Here is an 18,934-nt window from a genome sequence, read left to right as displayed (position 1 = left end):
CACAAAATCTACAAAGCGATCTTAAGATATTGCATTATCAAATGAATTGGTTTTTTGAATGATGGATTTTTTTAAAATTTATTTTCTTTGCTATTAATGATAATAAATACCTACTGTATTCTCTTGTTCATATCCATTATATGAATCATAATGTTTGATTTTGATTAGTCTTTTTTTGTTTTTTAATATAAAAGGATTCCCCAGTTTTTGAGAATCTTTCACCTGGTGGTCTATCTCCCGAAGCAACCAATGAGAAGTAAGTTGATAAAATGAAGATTTCAAATGTTAAATGCAGTAAGTACCAAATCACAAATTTTACAGGAGAGTGAAAAATAAGTTTCAGTCATCATAGACCGACCTGTTAAGTGACATCTACTAATTCAAGTAAACTAGTTTAGAGTGAGTTGGAAGTTTGAATATTGACTCAGTCTTTGTCAGAGACAAACAATAGGCGTTATCAGAAGATATTTGATGGAAACTGATTGAAATGTACATCATTCAATTTTAATTTATCTTATTCATTAGATGCTAACTGTGAAAATCTAATTGGATATTTTTTCTGAATGTTTAAAATGTATGTTACAAATATACCATATAAAATATACCAGGATTTTTTTTTAAGTTCAATATCTGCTTGTTTTGAGACTTTATGAACAGGAATTTTTAAGTTTTTATTGTGACTTTTCAGATTTTGGTCATCCAGTGAAGCTGGTTCATCGTCACATATGCAGAGCTCTTCTTCGCATGCATTTGTTGTTAATTTGTTCATAAACAAAGGTGTGGTATTTGATTCAATAAAATATACAATATTTATTTGTTTAGTGAAAGAGAATTTATTTCATTAAGTTTTTTAAACGTAGTTTCTCGCATCAAATCTCCAAATGGATCAGTTTTCTTTGAATAAAAAATTTTCTTAAAAGCTTAGCTGACACAGAAATTTTTTCTTGATTTGTCAAGCCATGGCTTCTTTCCATTAGAAAAATGTCCTCGGGCAAAGATAAAGAAGCTTATAACAATTTTTTTCCAAATTCAAAACAATTTCATGATGGTTTTTCTAAAAAACATTCTTGTTGCATAGTGCTCAATCATCTTATGATAAAATATGCTAAAAATCTCATGCATATATATATATATATATATATATATAAAATATGCTTCCATGTCACTCCTGGGAATCAAACCTTTCAACTCCTTAATTATATTCTAATTTAATAAAATGAATCTCTCTTATATTTGTATTCGTCGACAAACTGGGATGTGTCTGGGTTTCTCGGAAAAAACACAAAAAATTCGAAAATGTAAAAAACTGTAATAATGTTTTTTTAGCATTATTAGGTATGAAAATGTGCATGCATATTTTGAGAGCTTGAGTGCTACATTGCAACCGTGGAAAGTTTCCTCTGCATGCAATGATATAAATGTCTTTAGGAGCATTTTTTAATCATACAATGTTATTTTCATTCCTTCCTTGTCAGCGAGTCGACTTGCTGGTTCAAGAATGAAAACTTTGTGCAATTTTCTACAAGTAAAAGAAGACATGGTAAAATTTCAATTGTTATATATATACACACATACAGTGAAATGACTATATAGCAATATTATAGGGACCGGAGAAACATTGCAGAAGAATCAAAGAAATCATTATAGATGTAGTATAAGAAACCCCATTTTTGCCAAACATTGTGTCTCAAAAGTGGGTTTATTCAAACGGATAGCATTATAGAACAAATTACTCAATTCCTTTGCATTATGCTGAGAGACTGATGATAATGAACCAGTTGATGCATTTGATTCTGATGCATCAATGCATCAGGATTCATCAGATGAGAGCATTGGCATACGCAAAGTGGGGGTTTTGGGGTTCTAACCCCCTCAAGCCGAGATTATAGTGTTATTTTGCAGGAAAATATGTAACCGCCGCCCCCCCCCCCCCAAGAAAATTTTGCGTACGCCTATGGATTAGAGTGAAGAAGTTTATGGTTTCTATGATGTGTGAATGAAAAATATCTTATACATATATATTTTAAATATATTTGAAAACTTTTTTTTTTTAATTTTAAGCCTAAAAAATTGGTGGGGGGGGGGGTTATACTTGTTAAAATACAGTAATATTGTTATATAGGATTTTTACTGCACATCATATATCACAAAATCATTTAGTTATTTTTTCTAAGTGTATCGACTGTTGAAAATTCTTCTACAGAGCATGTTATTATACAGTGCTGACTGGACTTGGTACATGCATTCATTTCCATGAGTTACTTGTATCTAGCTTTCTCATGTAGAATAACAAAAATTCTATTGATTTATTCGTGTATTGATTATTATTGATTATTCGTGGTTGACATAGCACAACACATCACATTCTATGCAGAATAAAATGAGTTTTACATAAAGTTTGATATAGTCCACATACGCAATAGTCCAACCATATTCTTGTTTCTATTATTTAAGCTTATATGTGTTAAATGAGTTTTTTTAGTACATTGTTATAAGCGATTTTATTAAATTTTTGTGTCGTTCTTTTTTTAGCTTGATGATATTTGGATCTGTATCGAGCATATCATATATCAAAAGAATCATTTGCTCAAAGATCGACACCTGGACCAGGTACCATTACTATCTCAGCTTCAATAATAATTGGAAAATGGTGTGGTGCTACATCCCCCTTTATACAATTTTTTATTACAGTAAAACCCCTCTAAAAGGACACCCTCTCAGATGTGATTACCCCCACTTTTACGGACAATTTTTTTTTGTCCCACTGATCTCCACAAAAGAGAGGTTTTACTGTATTTACAAAATGGCAACACATAGAAGAGTGCTGTGCAATATGTTGGCTGACACAGAACTCAAACCGTCCTTCTGATGGGTTATATTTTTACAATTTGTTTAATACATAAAAATTAAGTGATCGTTTTGTTTGCCCCATGGCTCCTACTTTTCGTACTTTCTGGTAAAATGTTGTTCTACTTTCTAGTATTTGTCCTACTTTTCCTACCAAATCCTATCAACAAAATTCGTGTTATTGGTTTTAATTGAGCAGGGAATCATCGATATATTGCAAAATATTACAAATGTTGCAGATTACAATAATTAATGGTTTTGCCAAAGCAGAAATTGTATCATTTTCAAGGTTATTTAGGGGGCATATATGACCATTTGGTTTATTAATTTTTAATTTGAGGGTTCAACAAGTAGAGTAGTCATTAAAAGCATCTGCCTAGATTGAAAAAATAATTTTGTATTTACTTTTTCATGCTCTTGGGCAGTAACTCTGTCAGACCAGACAAGACCCGGGCTCTATCCCTTCTGGGATGTAAGTAAGTACCTGTGTATGGTGGATCATGTTAGGGGAGGTTTTTTTTTTTTTTTTTGATGGATCCCCCCCCCCCATCCACTGTTTCTCCCACAGAACACCTGGTCCGACACGCATCTGGCGTGTCGAGAGCAATGGCATCTAGCTCTGTAACCGTGGTGAGAACGAGAGTTTGTTTGTCTTTCTTCTTTTTAATAAATGTTCCTTTCGTTCTGCCTTCTCTTCTCGGCTCTCAGGTCATTTTTAAGTTTTTTTCCGTGTTTCATTTCTTGCTTCTCTAGCTGTCTCGGCTCAACACAGAGTGAACTACACAGTCTGATACATTACCACCTGCACCAATTCAACTTTGGACAGTAACTAGCATTTATCATTAAAAATTATGGTTCACATTTTGTGTGTAAGTGAAACAACAGTTTGCATTATAAAGCAGTTGGATACATAGGCCTATTCTAGGTGATTCTGATGCTACCCAATAACATTTGATGGTTTTGTCATTTTTAGGGCATGCAAGAGACATAAACAATATTTACAATACTCAGCAAAGAGCTAGAAGTAAAAGTGCTTTATTTTTCAAAAACGATTACACTGGTATTGAACAGTAAAATATAAACACATCCTTTTTAAAAAGGGCTGGCAACGCAGTAAATCCATCTGGTTCACCTTGACTTATTTACATCTGATCTTGCAATTTGCACATTTTGCACTGTGATTTCGAATGTGGTCTTGAAAGAGCATTGTTTTTAAAAAACTTTCATGTCTTCATAATTTGCTGTGTATTGTCGAAGAGAGTTGGCACTTTTTGGAAGACTCCAACAAAAGAATGTAATATATATTGTGAGGAGAGACAGAAAAAAATTGTCTGTGGTTGTTAGTACCCTGTTTTGGCCAAAAATTGCTTTTTGTAACAAAGTCATTTCCATCATTTTGCTTTTCCTTTAGTCAATCTTACAGGATACTGAAATAGTGCTATGAAAAAATTTAAGAATTTTTTTTATTATGCTATGATTATGTTGTCTAAGAGAGGTACCCTCCTTCATCTTACTTTTTAGTTTGGCTTTTTCTAATTTTTTGAGTGGAAGCCCTGGTTTGCTCTAGGGCCAATGAATCATCTTATATGTAACCAGGGTTTAAGCTGGATAAAAAATTCCTTTCGCAAAAAGCTAAAATGGGGGAAAAAGCTTTAGCAAAATGCTACAATGCTAATGTAATGATTGATGGTTGAATGTCTAGTCGTTTCGTACCTCCTGTACGCATTTTTGCGAAAGTGGCTACTACTTCTTTCGCATTCTATGATTTTCTTTTGCATTTTGCGAAAAATGCGACCGTAGCTTAAACCCTGCATGTAACCCCCTATCAACTGGTTTTGCTTCTGTCCAGTGCTAGAGGAAATATCCAATTTGGGAAGTTTTTAGTGGGAACATAAATTCTTTCTAAAACAAAGGCACAAGAGCTTTATAATTTTATAGAAGTTATAATATTCAGTTATACATATTTCAGTGCAAAAAAGAAAGAATGTATCTCTCTCTATATATATATCAATAAGCCATTCCTGCTTTAAATTACCAAATATTGTGTTATTAAACATACAAATAAAAAACTGATTATCAAAAATTTGTACTGTTTAAACTATCAATTCTAAATATTAATGTAGTGTTTTATTTATGCTTTTTTTTTTTCTCCTCAGATAATTATGTGCTGCATTTATGCTGTTTGCAAAGCTCTCGACTACAACATCAGTTTTAAGGACATGATCATGTTCTACATGAGGCTTGCTCATGCTACTGAAAATGTAATTATCAGAACAGCGTTTTCTTATCCCAAATAATTCACTGATTTTTCGGCTTATATTTTTATTATTCTGTCGTTATCGAAGTACAGTGATCTCTCACTTATAAGATGAATTTTAATAAGTTAAAGATATAGGGAAATAAGGGAAAGTGCCCATATATATCGTCGTCGTCTCCACCAAGAAAAAGCATTAATTCTGGAAATTTGTTTATAGGTAAAAATAATTAAACTGATTTAAGTAACTCAACTCCATGCCTCATAGTGTTGCAAGTGTGATTATACTAAATTAATTTTTTTCTAACCAAAAAAAAAAAGTCAAGTTTTGGATTTTCATCCAAGATGTCCTAATTCCATCCCCTTCCCAGTTATCTACACATTTATTTTAGTTGTTTGTATTTATTAGTTATATATAATAATATTAGTGTTAATATATATTTATATGTGTAATTAGTTATATTTGCACTTATATTTTTTACTTTATCATTTATATAATTAGTTTTTTTTTCATGAATGAGACATAGACATGTTGAACACAGTATAAAAAGGTAGACAAGTGATCATACATCAATCAAAATGAATATAGATAGTCAGGAAAAAAAATATATCACAAGAATATACATGATGAGTTTCCCTCTGATACTCAGAGGGATTTAGGAATTCAGCTGTAGCGAAAATTGTAACTGCTCCTTACTAAACAATTACAGCTACATGACTATGTAATGTAATATTCAAGTAGTGATCTATAATTTTCAATCGCTAATTGATAAAAAAAACTTTCCGTAAGATATAGATATCTCTTTGAAGGTGATTTCGCACTGTAACAAGTTATAACAGAAATTATTTTTGAAAAATTGAAGCATAGGTGAAGAGAGCAAAGCAACTGCGTCAATTGAATGCAAGTAGTCAATTGAATGGTTCTGAAGAGTTTCTTGGAAATTTCGCAAGATAGCAGCTCTATACATGCAAATTAAAAAGAGTGACTAATTTATAGAAAGGGGCGGCTTTTGGGCACTTTCCCTCTTAATGCTATTCACTTATACGCCTCTCTCACTTATGCAGATTTTTTTCTTGTTTCCTTGCACTGATGCATAAATGAGAGAACACTGTATATTGTGTTTCAAGTTTATTAATCAATCAAGCTAACAGGAGTATAGTCATACCTCATTACTTGATCATTTTGTAAAATTTGTCAAATCAACCTGTAAAATTTGGTACTAATCACATTTTCATAAGGAAAACAAGGTTCTGAGGAAAAGGCATTCTGCATCGGCTTCATTCTTACTGCTTTAATCACAGGAGTTAATTAATCAACACTTAATTACCTGCTTCTGAGTGCTTCGTTTGCTCCATAATGTACACTTTTATACAGTAAAACCTTTTTTTTTTTTGCATACACCAATAGAACAAAAAAATTTGCCTGTAAAAGAGGGGTGACTGTTAATCAGGGGTTTGAAATGCACACTTTTATTACACAGTGGGAAATGATTTTGCAGTGGAATAGGGGTGACAGTATCTGAGGGATTTTACTGTACACAGCCTGAGTCCCAATATGAATTAATGATGAGTATTGAGATGCAATATATTACCAGGTGGTGTGTGTGTTTAAAAAACTCAGTACTAAAAAATTAGTGTTGGCAGTTTGAATTTTTTATGTGTGGTTACTAAATTTGAGTCTCATAATAAGTATTTTTCTGGATTTATGTTAGCATATGTCTACCGACATGGAAAATGACTATCAACGCCTTTAAAAGTAATAAAAATAAAGATTATTTTAGAGATTTTTCTTGAAGAAAAAATATATTTCTTTGGCACTAAATATTTTTTTGTCTTACTGCATTTTCCATTTCCAGTCTTAAATTTTACTCTCTTCGTTGATGATTTATTATATTTTACTTGAATTTTCAAATGAGCCATAGAATTTAGATTTATTTTGGACAGTTTTTGTGGAATGTCAATAGCATTGACTTCTAACTGTTTTTTTAATTTCTCACAGGTCTATAGGAAAGTCTTGACTGAAGGCAAAAGGGAATATATTATTGCATTTTATAACAAAGTTTTCACTGGGGCAATACAAGATTACATTGATAACCAATTTCCATCAAAAAACAAGGTATAGTTCATCTAAGATATTGCTCTTTTTTTTTATAAATTTTTATTTGCGTTCTTTCAAAATACAAATACAATGTTACAGCATATTGTGGAAAAATATCTTCTTCGCTAATCTTGCGGCTATGTGACACACTTGGCAATAAATAGACCCCAGTTTGAGAGCATGGGTCCAAGGGAAAATATCTTTTCTGATTCACGGCTGTGTGGTGTCATTTTGTGTGGTTAAATCACGTACATTAGTTAGTTTTTATTAAGTTGATTGAAAGCCAACTCCAGAAAGATAATTTCAATTATCTTTTAAACTTTTTACAATTTTTTTATAATATTTTTGTTTTCATTTGAATTAGGTGTAGCTTTTCAGAAGCCTTAGACTTCATTATTACTAATAAAACTATAACATAACACGGGAAGCAAATATTTAAAAAAAAAAATCCCAATATAAAATGTTTGAAGTTATTATTATTTTTAATGATAATATCAAAATACAGTATTACTTACCAATTATTTCTTGGATTTAATCCATTTCTTAGCTTATAGATAATAAAAATATTATAAAATACCACACATGCATACCTGTGACACTAAAATAACGAGAGATCACTCACTCTCACTTAAAAACAGTAAAATAAGCAACTATAAAATGTAAAAAATCAGCACATTTCATGCGCTAATGTCGTCTACTAAAGAGCGTTTGAGTAGTGATATCGCACAGTAGCTCTGAGACAATGCCCACTATCCAAAACGGCAAGCATAACTTCAAAGAAATGAAACAGCCCTTACTATATAGCCCTGGATGGTGTGATTTCTGGCTGTTCAGCGGAGATTGAATCTGTTGATTATTATATACCTTTGGATTTAAAGTCTATACAACTTATAAAAAAACAATTGTCATTCAACTGCAAAGACTAAATGCTTTTATAGCAGAAATGAACATTGCAATCACTACCATATGCTACAGTTATTTATCCAGCAACGTGAATATTAAAATTCAGACTTGGAAAGGCATCAATGTTCATTTCAGAGAATGCTCAGCTATGTTTCATTTTTCAGGGTAAACTATTTTGTTTCTGTAAAAAAAAAACACTACTGTAACTTATCCAGAACTTTCTTCATTCAAATTGCTTTCATTGCCGCCTCTAATTGCTGTTACCTTGAAATTCTGAGTTTGAGAAATTTTCAGCGACCAACGCACAATCTCTTGTTACATTGTTGTATTCAAGAATTTGTTTGTGAGAATGATGTATGTCCCAAAAAAAAATGTTCTATAACCATCTCATTCTTCTTCAAAGGAACCAGTAACTGATTTTGAGACATTTTCAAAAATAACTATGTGAAAGGACACTTACTAAAGCCGAATTCATTTTCCTCATCAAAAAACTAATTCGTGATCAAAATTGTACTTTTTTCAGCAGTATTTGGAAGATAGCAACCTTGAATTCAATTACTAAAAGAATGATTTTTATGTCAGGGTGGGAGAGGGGGTGCATGCTTTCGGGTTAATTATTCAGTCAGTTACATGTAGTTTGTATTTCCTCACATCTCAACTTATTTTTCCTTTAATCGTAGGGAAGTACTCGGCTGAATGCATTGGAATCACCTTTGTCTCCATCCTACAGGTATTATGCAAAATTCTTTGTCTGATTTTTTTTATTTTCGGCAAATGTAAAAATTGTTTTCTTTCTCAGCGCAAAGAACGCCAGAGTAGAGCTATGCTTTGCTTTTGGATATCTGGGATTCTACTTTGCCACACATCAACCCCAGTTATATTGCTGTACAGCAATTTACTACCAATCAAGTTGAACTGGAAATGAAGGTACCATCTATTGGTGGTCGCCTCGGAATCAGTAGGAAAAGAGCTTGGTATCTATGTTCTTCCCCCACCCAGGCTCAAACCTGCGGACATCACAGTAGACAAGCATCTTATCACTGCACCACTCGAGTGCAGATATCTGGGCTGGTTCTAAATAGGTTACCCAAGATGCTATCAAGCATGAAGGGGGTTGTCAAATAAGCTGATTGATGTATAATTTTCTTTCACAGCACAGAATGTTTTCTTGAAGCAAGCATTCCAAGATTTATTGTGTGCCTCATATTGAGGGACATTAGCAGTATCCCGAAAATCCTGTAACACACTGATTGGGATTAAAAATTTTATTACTACATTCAATGTGTAACTTTATCCCAGAAACATTTGGCATCACCCTTGACCAATCTTCAAGCATATTTGAGTGCTGCTGCATTTATTTTAATAATAATCACACTGCCGAAAGGCAGTTCTCTTCAAACATCAATGATGACTCGTCTCTGCTCTGATAGATGCATCTCTCAAAAAGAACCAGTGAAAACAAGGAAAAACCACAAAATTCCAAAAACGTTTCAATATAATAGGTGCCATCTTCAGAGGATAAATATAATTAGGCTGTGACTGTTGTGTGTGAATAGACCTGAAATTGTACATGGTTTAATTAAGGGGGACATGAAATGCAGAATGTGCTCACAGTAACGAAAAGGTATACAGTCAAACTTCGTTAATGCATCACTCTTGGGAGAGCAAAAATATGACTTAGTAAGCAGAGTGACTCGTTAAATGGAGTAAGCCATAGCTCTGCCAATTCCTGCCAAAGGACAATTGGGACTTCCAGAAAGGGACCCGGTAAGCAGAGTGACGTGTTAACCGGGTGGCGCGCTAATGAGGTTTGACTGTATTAGTCCTCTATTATACAGATTTGTCCCTAACAATTTTTCTGTTCTTCCTTTTGTATTGCAGCCAACGAAGCATTATTTCACTCAAAACCGGGGAGTTATCTTGACATCATATTTTATTTTTTTTACAGTATACCAGGTCGTCGCAATATCTTCATCTCGCCATTGAAGCAGTCTCCTTTTAAAGATCCAAATGAGGTGATGTCTCAAAAAACCATTCATTCCTACTGCATCGGAGCTATGAATCAGGTGAAACATCTAAGTTGTGTATATGTTTAGAATCTCTGATATTCTGTAATCTATCTTGGGAAGACAGATGGGCAGCATCAGTATAACACAAAACACGCATAACTCTAAAATATAAATGCATTGGGGGCTACACTTATACACACACACACATAAGAAGTTCCGGCATGTCACAAATTCATTAGGAACTCCACTGGGAAATGTTTTATAGAATGTGCACGTATGATTAAGTAGTATCAGTATTGGGAGCAAACATTGAATATATGTACTTACCGAACATGGTCAGGCTCTGTCGCTTGTGCAATTTAAGCAAATTGCCCGGGAGGGCATGGCCATGTCAGAAAAATTTTATTCATTCTCTCAATTGACAAATATCATAAATATACACATAAGATGCATGAAATCATGTGCAGACAAGTCAACTACTAAAAAAATTAAGATGGGGCACAAAGAATTTGAGGGGGTACCATTAAGGAACTCTTTGACAGTAATCAATATGCGATTCCGCAGAACTTGGAACTTGAGCTAGTCAGAATTGGAGTCCTCAGTAAGAAGGAGCTGTTGTTTTCCCCTTAGTCTGGCAGATCGTCTAGGCTCTACTGGAATGGTGATGGATCCCCTCCTCATGTAGATCCGATTATCTTTGCTTTCTCCTGGTTATTTTTGGGAAATCTCACTTGCCTTATAAGTTTCTTGACGGAGTGTGATCGCTTTAGGATGTTTAGCATCCATTCCTTCTCTAGAGGGGACTTGCTAGTGAAATTCTTTTGTATGCTGGCAAGAGATGCCGTAATGTAGCTTAATCAAATATACTGTAAGGCTCCTAAACTAATTTTTCAAAATCTATACTAGACTTACATCAGTAAGTTTTTCCAAGACATTAATGGCATGAATTAATTTTTCCACGAATAATAATGCCCCTTCCTTTTCAGAGAGCAGAAGGGAGGTAAATGCTCAAATTTTCTGTGTTCTTTCTTATCTATTGATCTCCTTGATCCAATTCTGGCCGGAAAAAATTTCCATTCTGAGAATGTGTTGTGGAAAGTCTTCAAGATTTACTCAAAATGCATCTAATTGAAATAAAAGTTTTTTCTATTCCAAGAATGGCTACAGGTGTGCTTTGTCAATGTTAGCTATTGCTAAATAGTGTTGGTTCTGTCCATTTTCAGAACCGCCCAAATAAAGAGTGATTGGAATAGCCACAGTTCTGTTTACATCAGCGTTTCTGTCTTTGTAAACCTCAGGACCATTAAAATGTCTTTTTCTTAAAAGAAAACCATTTACAGACCATTAAAATGTCTGTAACGGTATGACGGATCACTTGCAGCAGCGGTTCTTTAAATTTGTCACTTTCAGCTCTTTTACCTCAGTCAACATTTATTTGGCTTCCCAGAATATTCTAATGAAGTATCCTTTTTAAAGCAGTGAACAGACATACACCGATAGTGACAGCTTGTCTCTGACACATAGGTGGGTGATGCCCTCTTTAAGAACTACTGACTTACAGTATGGGTCTAATATTTTATTCATGTGAATATTGTTAATATTTATGCCACATAATTTTCATTTTAATTATTATTAAATTTTCGTGCCAGTCTGAGGACCACCTCTAGTCTGTAGATTCTGCAGATCATAGGTTGAGAAACGCTGCTTCAAGCGGATTCCTTACATCAAACTTGAGTATACCTCATGTATGGATTGTAACAAATGTTGGATATTGCATGTTTTTTTCCACATTCATATGTGACTTTGTTATATTTAAGCTCGACTGTATAATATACAAAAGTATGTTTATAATGTATTTCTTTTCAGCCTGCCAAGAGATTGCAAAAAATTAACGAAGCCCTGAGAGACATGCGTCCCAGTAGCAAAAGTGTGGTGCAGCCGTATTCAGCTTATCCTGATAGACAAAAGAAACATGTAATAACAGATACATACGACAGCTTCAACAACTGGAGAGAGGAAAGTCCTCTGTCTGTTGCCAGGTAAACAAAATGAATTATTTTGTATCATGATTTCATATAAATGAAGTAATATTTTTGCATTTCTAATAATATTGTTTCAAGATGAAAACTTCTCTGCCCATTTAGCCGTCATGCTTCATTCCCTGTTTTCTAACAAAAATATTCTGATGTTTGTTAAAAATAAAAAATAGAGAGAGAAACAGAACATCACTGCATCAGTTTTAAGATCGTTTCAGTGGTTTGGCCGATTGAAACATTTTTTAGCCAGTGGCTTGGTCAAAATTACATAAGAAAATTGGTCATATGGCCAAACTGTAATCCCCCCCCCCCAAGGGAAAAAATCCCCAGTTTTAATAACAATTGCCATGCAATTTTTTTTGTATGCCATGTTTTTTTTCGATGGTGCCACGACACAAACTACAGATTTTTCAAGTCTAGGAATTGAGATCTGTTCACATAGCTCCCAAGTCTCCTGGATCTCTACATCATCTTCCAGACTCCTGAAAAAATTCTAATTGCTCGAGGATTCATGTTCAGCTTACAGTGATACTGTGTTTATTTGTGCTTTACCTCATGCATTGAAATTTTCATTCGTCTTCAAAAATGCTTCTCTGTCACATCAGAAAATGCATTCTTGAATTGCAGACAATAAACAAAAATATATATATCTCCCGCATGTTGACCGTGATTGTAAAAAAATCCATTGTAAAAGGAAAAAATTATTCCCAAAGAATTTATCCAGAAAAAGACAGTTGCTATCATTTTTATCCTCGAAATGAGTAACAATCATAATGTAAATTATCGCCATTGTGTCAAATGACAAAAAATATTTTATTTTTAGGGAAAAAATAAAAAATTTGCCAAACAACCAGCATCAATTTGGTCTTTTGACATCCGAAATTGGCGAGATGATATGTATCTGCTTGGACCATATATCTCATTTTGGGCGTGATGGTGATTTTTATGTTGGCAAGATTTGGTTTGAGAGTAGTAGTGAGGGATAATTTAACCTATTGGTTGAGATGATGATTGGTGCTAATCAGTGATTGTTTGCATGATATCACGTTTTTGCGCATTGTAAAGAAAAATCTTATATTTAGTTTTATACATTTAGATCTGTGCAAAACCTCCCTAATTTTCGAAGGCGGCTTAAGCAAGGGTGCCGGGGGGGGGGGGGTTCATTCGGGCAACAGGTTGTAAGAAGCGGCAACTTGGGCTTACATTAGACATTAAAGTTTTCAAAAATTTCCAATAGTAAAAATTCAAATAACATCACGCTTTTGAGCCATACCTCTGACGAAACTATTAAGAAAACTTGAGACCTGGGACCATAATTCCAGAAACAAGTATGTACTCTATTATGAAAGCAAGTGTGCATTTTGGTGCCCCCAAATAGTAATTTTTCCAGGGAAAATTAAGGTAAAGGGGAAAAATTTGGCTTGTAACTTGCCTGGCCCCTGGAGCATCAGAAACACTTGAAATAAATTCCTCAATAAAAGTAGCCTCATTATACATCATCTTTACAGGATAAGTGTAAGTAATGATGTCTCATCAGTAAGTGCTGTTTTGCGGATTGAGTTAATCTGGCGAAATTCTTGGTGAAACCTAGAACAGCAATTTGATTGTGTCCAACACAAAAAAGGTTCAGCTCATATTAAGCGAGTTCATCTTGATAGGATTCGACTATATATTCATGATACACCAAATCTCAGTTATCAAAAAACAAGATGAGGTAATAAAAACAAAATATTCGCAAAAGTAAACACTCGTGGATATTAAATAAAAATGATGTTGCTACAAGTTAGGGGCCATTCAAGTATTACGTAAGCAGATTTTTAGCCACTTTTGACCCCCCTCCCCCTGTCAGCAAAAGGTCAGCAAAACACTGACCCCTCTCCCCCCCCCTTGTCAGCAAAATTTTGTCAACAGCTTAGAATATTTCATATCTTCAAAAAGGGTGGTTGATGACGTAAGCAGCGTTCAAACCCCCCTCCCCCCTTGTCATCAAAAATAAGCAAATCTGAAACCCCCTTCCCCCCCCCCCCCCCTTGACGCTAACGTAGTACTTGAATGACCCCTTATAATTTCAATTTATAATTTTTTCTTTCTCTCTCTCCTTCCGATTTTTGTAGTGCCAAGAAATATCTGAAATTCGACTGATGTGTGAAGCAAGTTCTGAACTTTTGTATCACATTACGAGTGCAAGTTTGTTGTGCACAGATGGTTCAGCTATATCATTTCGCTTTACATTTTTATGTCTGTATTATTATTGTTATGAATATTTGCCTGCTTAAACTTACCGCAATCAAAATAGTGATTCCTTCACAGCCCAAGGAAATGAAAATTGTGTGCATGAATGGATGATTTCATTTCTGTAAAACAGAATTATATTGCAGCTTGGATCTAATGAACAATCTTATCTAATGAAGTACATGCTAGGACTTGACTGTAAATATTCTGTTGTCTTACGCATACGTATTGCATGCAATTTTTTTCCCTCCATTTGTGACTTGTCTGTAGTTTTTTCTGTGTATGGAATCGTTAATCAAGTTCTGATTGAATTGCTAAATCTAGTTTTGTGAGATGTGCTGTTTGCATGAAAAGTTTCTGGACTGGTTCTGGTTAGAAAAAACAGGTTAAACTTCAGTTATCTGAAATAATGGGAGCCAACGACAAGCCTTCATATGTAAATTGAATACTTGTCAATTTTAAAGTCATATAATCCATCTATGCATACTGCTACGTTCAAAAAGTTACGGAACTCATTTTACAACAGAAGAAGAATGAGTACAGATAGAACATGTTCATTTGGTGTTTCCTTTATATCAACTACCTGAGCAATTATGCATTTTTGCCATTTTTCATACGCAGATGTAAATGTGGAGTGCAAGATTTTTTCTTTTTTCGACCTCCTCTCCGATGTCTTCGTCACTGCTCGCTGTACTTCTTCAAAACCTGAGAATCGTTGACCTTCTTAAGCAAATTCTTTATCTGAGAAAGAAGGAAAAAGTCATTTGGGGGCGACATCAAGGAAATTAGCTGGTTATAAAAGTATCGGAATGTGATGTTTTAACAGATAGTGTGGTGCCAGGAGAGACCTGTGAATCCTTAAATATCTGCATGATTTGATGAGATGCAAGCAACCAGATCTTTGGAAGGCCAAGTCATGGCAGCTTCATCATGATAATGCTTGACTCATGAAGGCAGCTCCATCATGATAATGCTTGACTCATGAAGGCAGCTCCATCATGATAATGCTTGACTCATGAAGGCAGCTCCATTATGATAATGCTTGACTCACGGGTCTCTCCTGGTGTCTGATTACGTGAAAAAACATCAGATACTACTGCAACCAGCTTATTCCCCCGATCTTTCCATGTGACTTTTTTCCTCAGATGAAGAATTTGCTTAAGGGGCAATGATGTTCTTCTCAGGTTCCAAAAAAGTGAAGCTGCAAAGGCACTGGAGGATGTGACAGAAAAAGGCTTGCAATTCACATTTACATCTTTGTGTGAAAAATGGCATAAATGCAGTGTAGTTACTTCGAAGAAAACTCCAAATAAATAGGGTCTATCTGTACTCATTCTTTCATAATAAAATAAGTTCCAGAACTTTTGACGTAGTAGTATGATATACATTTTAAGTAGCAAAGCCCAACTGTGGTATGAGGGGGGGGGGGGTCTCTGGGCAAAGCTGGAATAAAAGGGCTTACCACGACTCTGAGGTTGAACTTTTCAATTTGTCTGTGGGCATATATTCGTCAAATTTTGAGCCTCTTAAAACTATGGAACCCTGAGCAAATGTCACACTTGCCCATGTGAAAATTGGGGCCCTGATACCTAATTTCCACGTTGATCCATGACAGATATACACCATAAAGTGTATGCAATGCAAAGACAGTCTGATGCTGGTAATGGACAGGATGGCGTGGGCACTCCCCCTTTACGTCATCTTCAAGAAACTGCTATCTCCTTCTTCGAAGCATTGATACTGCTGAAGAAACGGCTGTAAAAAATTTGTAGTCATCTCCATAGGAAAATGCAAACAATAAATGTTGAAATGTAAATAAATGTCTCAATAACTTACATTGCAGCACAGATGTTTATTGCATTTCATAATTCTGCCATGTCGCCAACAGATGAGGCCATCAGTAATTTTGGGTTCCGGAAATTTTTCATGCAGACAAATTTATATCAGATGCTTGGAGTATCGGTCTTTCAATCGATGCACTTTTTTATTTCCTGCTTTTATTTTTAGAATTCGTTTCGTCGGCTCATGAACACTATCTCTATTGCGTAGGATTGTCAATAATCTATTGTTTCCTCTTAAGATAATTAGTCATATTGTGTTTTGATGACGATTTGTGTCATCAGTTATTATTTTCCTTTGTATAATTTGTTTTTGATTTTCATAGATTTTTTTTTCCTCATATCGTTATCGTTTTTGGAATTTTAAATTTCCTTTGATTTTTTTGGTTATTGATTTGTTATGTGTTTATGTGTATGTTTGTAGGGGGTAAAGCTTTCCTCCTATATCTTAATTTGTTGAAGGCCTCTTTTAGCTCGGGTGCTGCCATGTTTTGATTTGACATTTTTTTTTCGGATGGGACGAGAGCCTGTAGAGAAAGAGAGAGAAAATTTCTCGTCTAAATGGTACAAGCTTTTCTTGAGGCTCATTTCAAATGTGATTCTGATTTTTATCTAGCATGCTTCTGGGATATTATGTCCTAGCTTATAGGTTGAAGCATAACCAGAGGTTTTGTCACTGCGTTACATTGCAATGTTAATTGCATTCCTAGTATTTTTTCTTTTTCCGAAATAAAATTTTGGCAGACAACAATAAGGAATGACAGATTTTTCTACCAGAGTATATATTATGGTAAACTTATTTTAATTACAGCAACAATAGATCGATAAGTTTCGCAAATTTCAATTTTAATAATCATTTCCCCCCCTCCCCCTCCCACAAGGGTGGAGGTGGCAGGGCTCCAGCCTTGCGGCCCAGAACGATTCTCATAATGTGTTTTGTTTTTCACACTATAAATTCTCTTTTGAGGGGCTGCCAAAGGTTCCAGGCTGGGGGGGGGGGGCTCTGTCAATAGTCATAATAAGCACAGTGGAAGAATTTAAATGTTTACATTAATAAAACTTGAGTTAAAATAAGCATCTTCAACTCATTGCTCACGGCGCTCCTCTAAAGTATCTAGAATTCTCTATGCTTGTATTCACTTTAGTGTTCGCAAGCACTTGATCAACGTTCCAATTAAAACACCTTGTAAAAATTGCTTCCAAGGTTTTCATGCATTCGTACTTGCAACTTACTATAAGAGTGCTCCTCTTTTGATGAGAGGTACAGGCAGTGCTCATGACTGGAAAAAGGTTCAAGACCTCTGAGTTAAAATATCACAGTCCTTATTGAAATCTGTCTCACTAATGTAAAAGGATCTGGAAAATATCCATACCATTCCAAATGAATAGGAAGTCCACTATATCCATGTCGAAGGAGCACTCGAGGCCATCGCCAATGGTACTCGGTTGTACTCGGTACCCAATGGTTTTTGGTACTTTTCGGAGAAATCGCAATTCACATTCTATGACTAAAGTTGTGCTGCTCGGTTTGAATTAATGTTCTGTACGCAGTCTGACTTATGTCTCAGATAGACCATGTTCTGTGCTGTTAAGACACACATTAAACCATGCAGTGCTGCCATCTCTTTGTCGCCTTGCTAGTTATTTTAGTTGTCAGCTTAATGTTTCATTTGAACAATGTGACTCCAACTTGTAGCGAAAGATTCCATTCGATTGCTTCTTAGCACTGATTCTCTGGTGTAGTTGCAACAGAAACATCTGATCATGTTTCAACTTCTGTAATACCATTCATAACATGAACTTTGTGATCATTACAACATCAGCTGTACAATCTGATATACTTCGATAGCACTATTTTCCATCAATAACTTTTGAATCTCCTGTAAAAATGTGAAACATCATGCTCCACAAGAATTGTGTGGATTTGTTTTCTCTCCAGCGCCCTCTTCACTATATACTCGTATATAAAAATATGAAACTGTGATATTTCTACTTCTGTTCCTTTCCTTAGCTTTAGCTGGTGAAATTCCAGAGAGTATTTGTTTTTTCCCCTTCCCTGTGAATGTGTGAAATGAAAATTATATTATCGATGAAAAAAAAAATCGGGGGAAGAGATAAAATGTGTGTGTGAAATACATTGTTTAAAATCTTGATGAGGATATAGCATCAAAGATGGAAATCGATACATTTTTGTTTTCAATAAAGTTTTGTTTTTTTTTCCTTTCTCTCAAGTTTGTTGTGGAGTCGTCTTTTTTTTTTCAAGCATTTGAATCACAAAATTTCTGAGAGATACAGCTCATTATGCTTTTCTAATTTTACGTACATTCAGCTATGGTGAAAACGTTTGAAATTGACTATCAGGTTGAACAATTGAATTTCCATGTCAAGTGGCAGAACCGGCTTTAAGTCATTTTCGTGGGCTTCTACAATATAATGTAATATAACTTTTCGTATGGCACATCTATAAATCAATAGAATTTCAGGCCATGGTTTTGTTAAGCAGCTAATATTAAAGATTTAATTCAGTTGAATCCTGTTTTAACAAATACTGTTATTAGCGAAAATCTTGTTTTAAAGAACACTTTTCTAATCCCCAGATAAGTTAACATAGGAGGAATGCAAATACCTTGAATTTATAACAGTGATTTCTCCAGTTTCTTTTGTAGTTTGTTATAACGGGATTTGACTATATCAATCAATGAATTTGAATCCAGTTT

General features: G+C 34.5%; 1 protein-coding gene across 1 annotated transcript in view; it reads left to right on the top strand.

Moving 5' to 3' along the window:
• The window catches only part of LOC149084663 (retinoblastoma-associated protein-like), a 39,663-nt gene extending 21,221 nt beyond the window's left edge, over positions 1-18,442 (top strand). The window contains exons 15-24 of the mRNA XM_089235073.1: positions 195-256; positions 689-777; positions 1,476-1,540; positions 2,533-2,610; positions 5,004-5,108; positions 7,101-7,217; positions 8,783-8,832; positions 10,051-10,168; positions 11,978-12,150; positions 14,262-18,442. Of these exons, the coding sequence (XP_089091199.1) occupies positions 195-256; positions 689-777; positions 1,476-1,540; positions 2,533-2,610; positions 5,004-5,108; positions 7,101-7,217; positions 8,783-8,832; positions 10,051-10,168; positions 11,978-12,150; positions 14,262-14,289 (885 nt within the window). The 3' untranslated portion in view covers positions 14,290-18,442. The remainder of the gene's footprint in view (positions 1-194; positions 257-688; positions 778-1,475; positions 1,541-2,532; positions 2,611-5,003; positions 5,109-7,100; positions 7,218-8,782; positions 8,833-10,050; positions 10,169-11,977; positions 12,151-14,261) is intronic.
• Positions 18,443-18,934: the final 492 nt, after the last annotated feature.

This window comes from Pholcus phalangioides, unplaced genomic scaffold, assembly GCF_987345545.1.
Source record: "Pholcus phalangioides strain wild (caught in Gottingen) unplaced genomic scaffold, Ppha-v1.0 ptg000008l_1, whole genome shotgun sequence".
NCBI lineage: Eukaryota > Metazoa > Arthropoda > Arachnida > Araneae > Pholcidae > Pholcus > Pholcus phalangioides.
The sequence above is the reverse complement of the archived record's forward strand: the minus strand, read 5'-3'. Positions and strand labels throughout refer to the sequence as shown.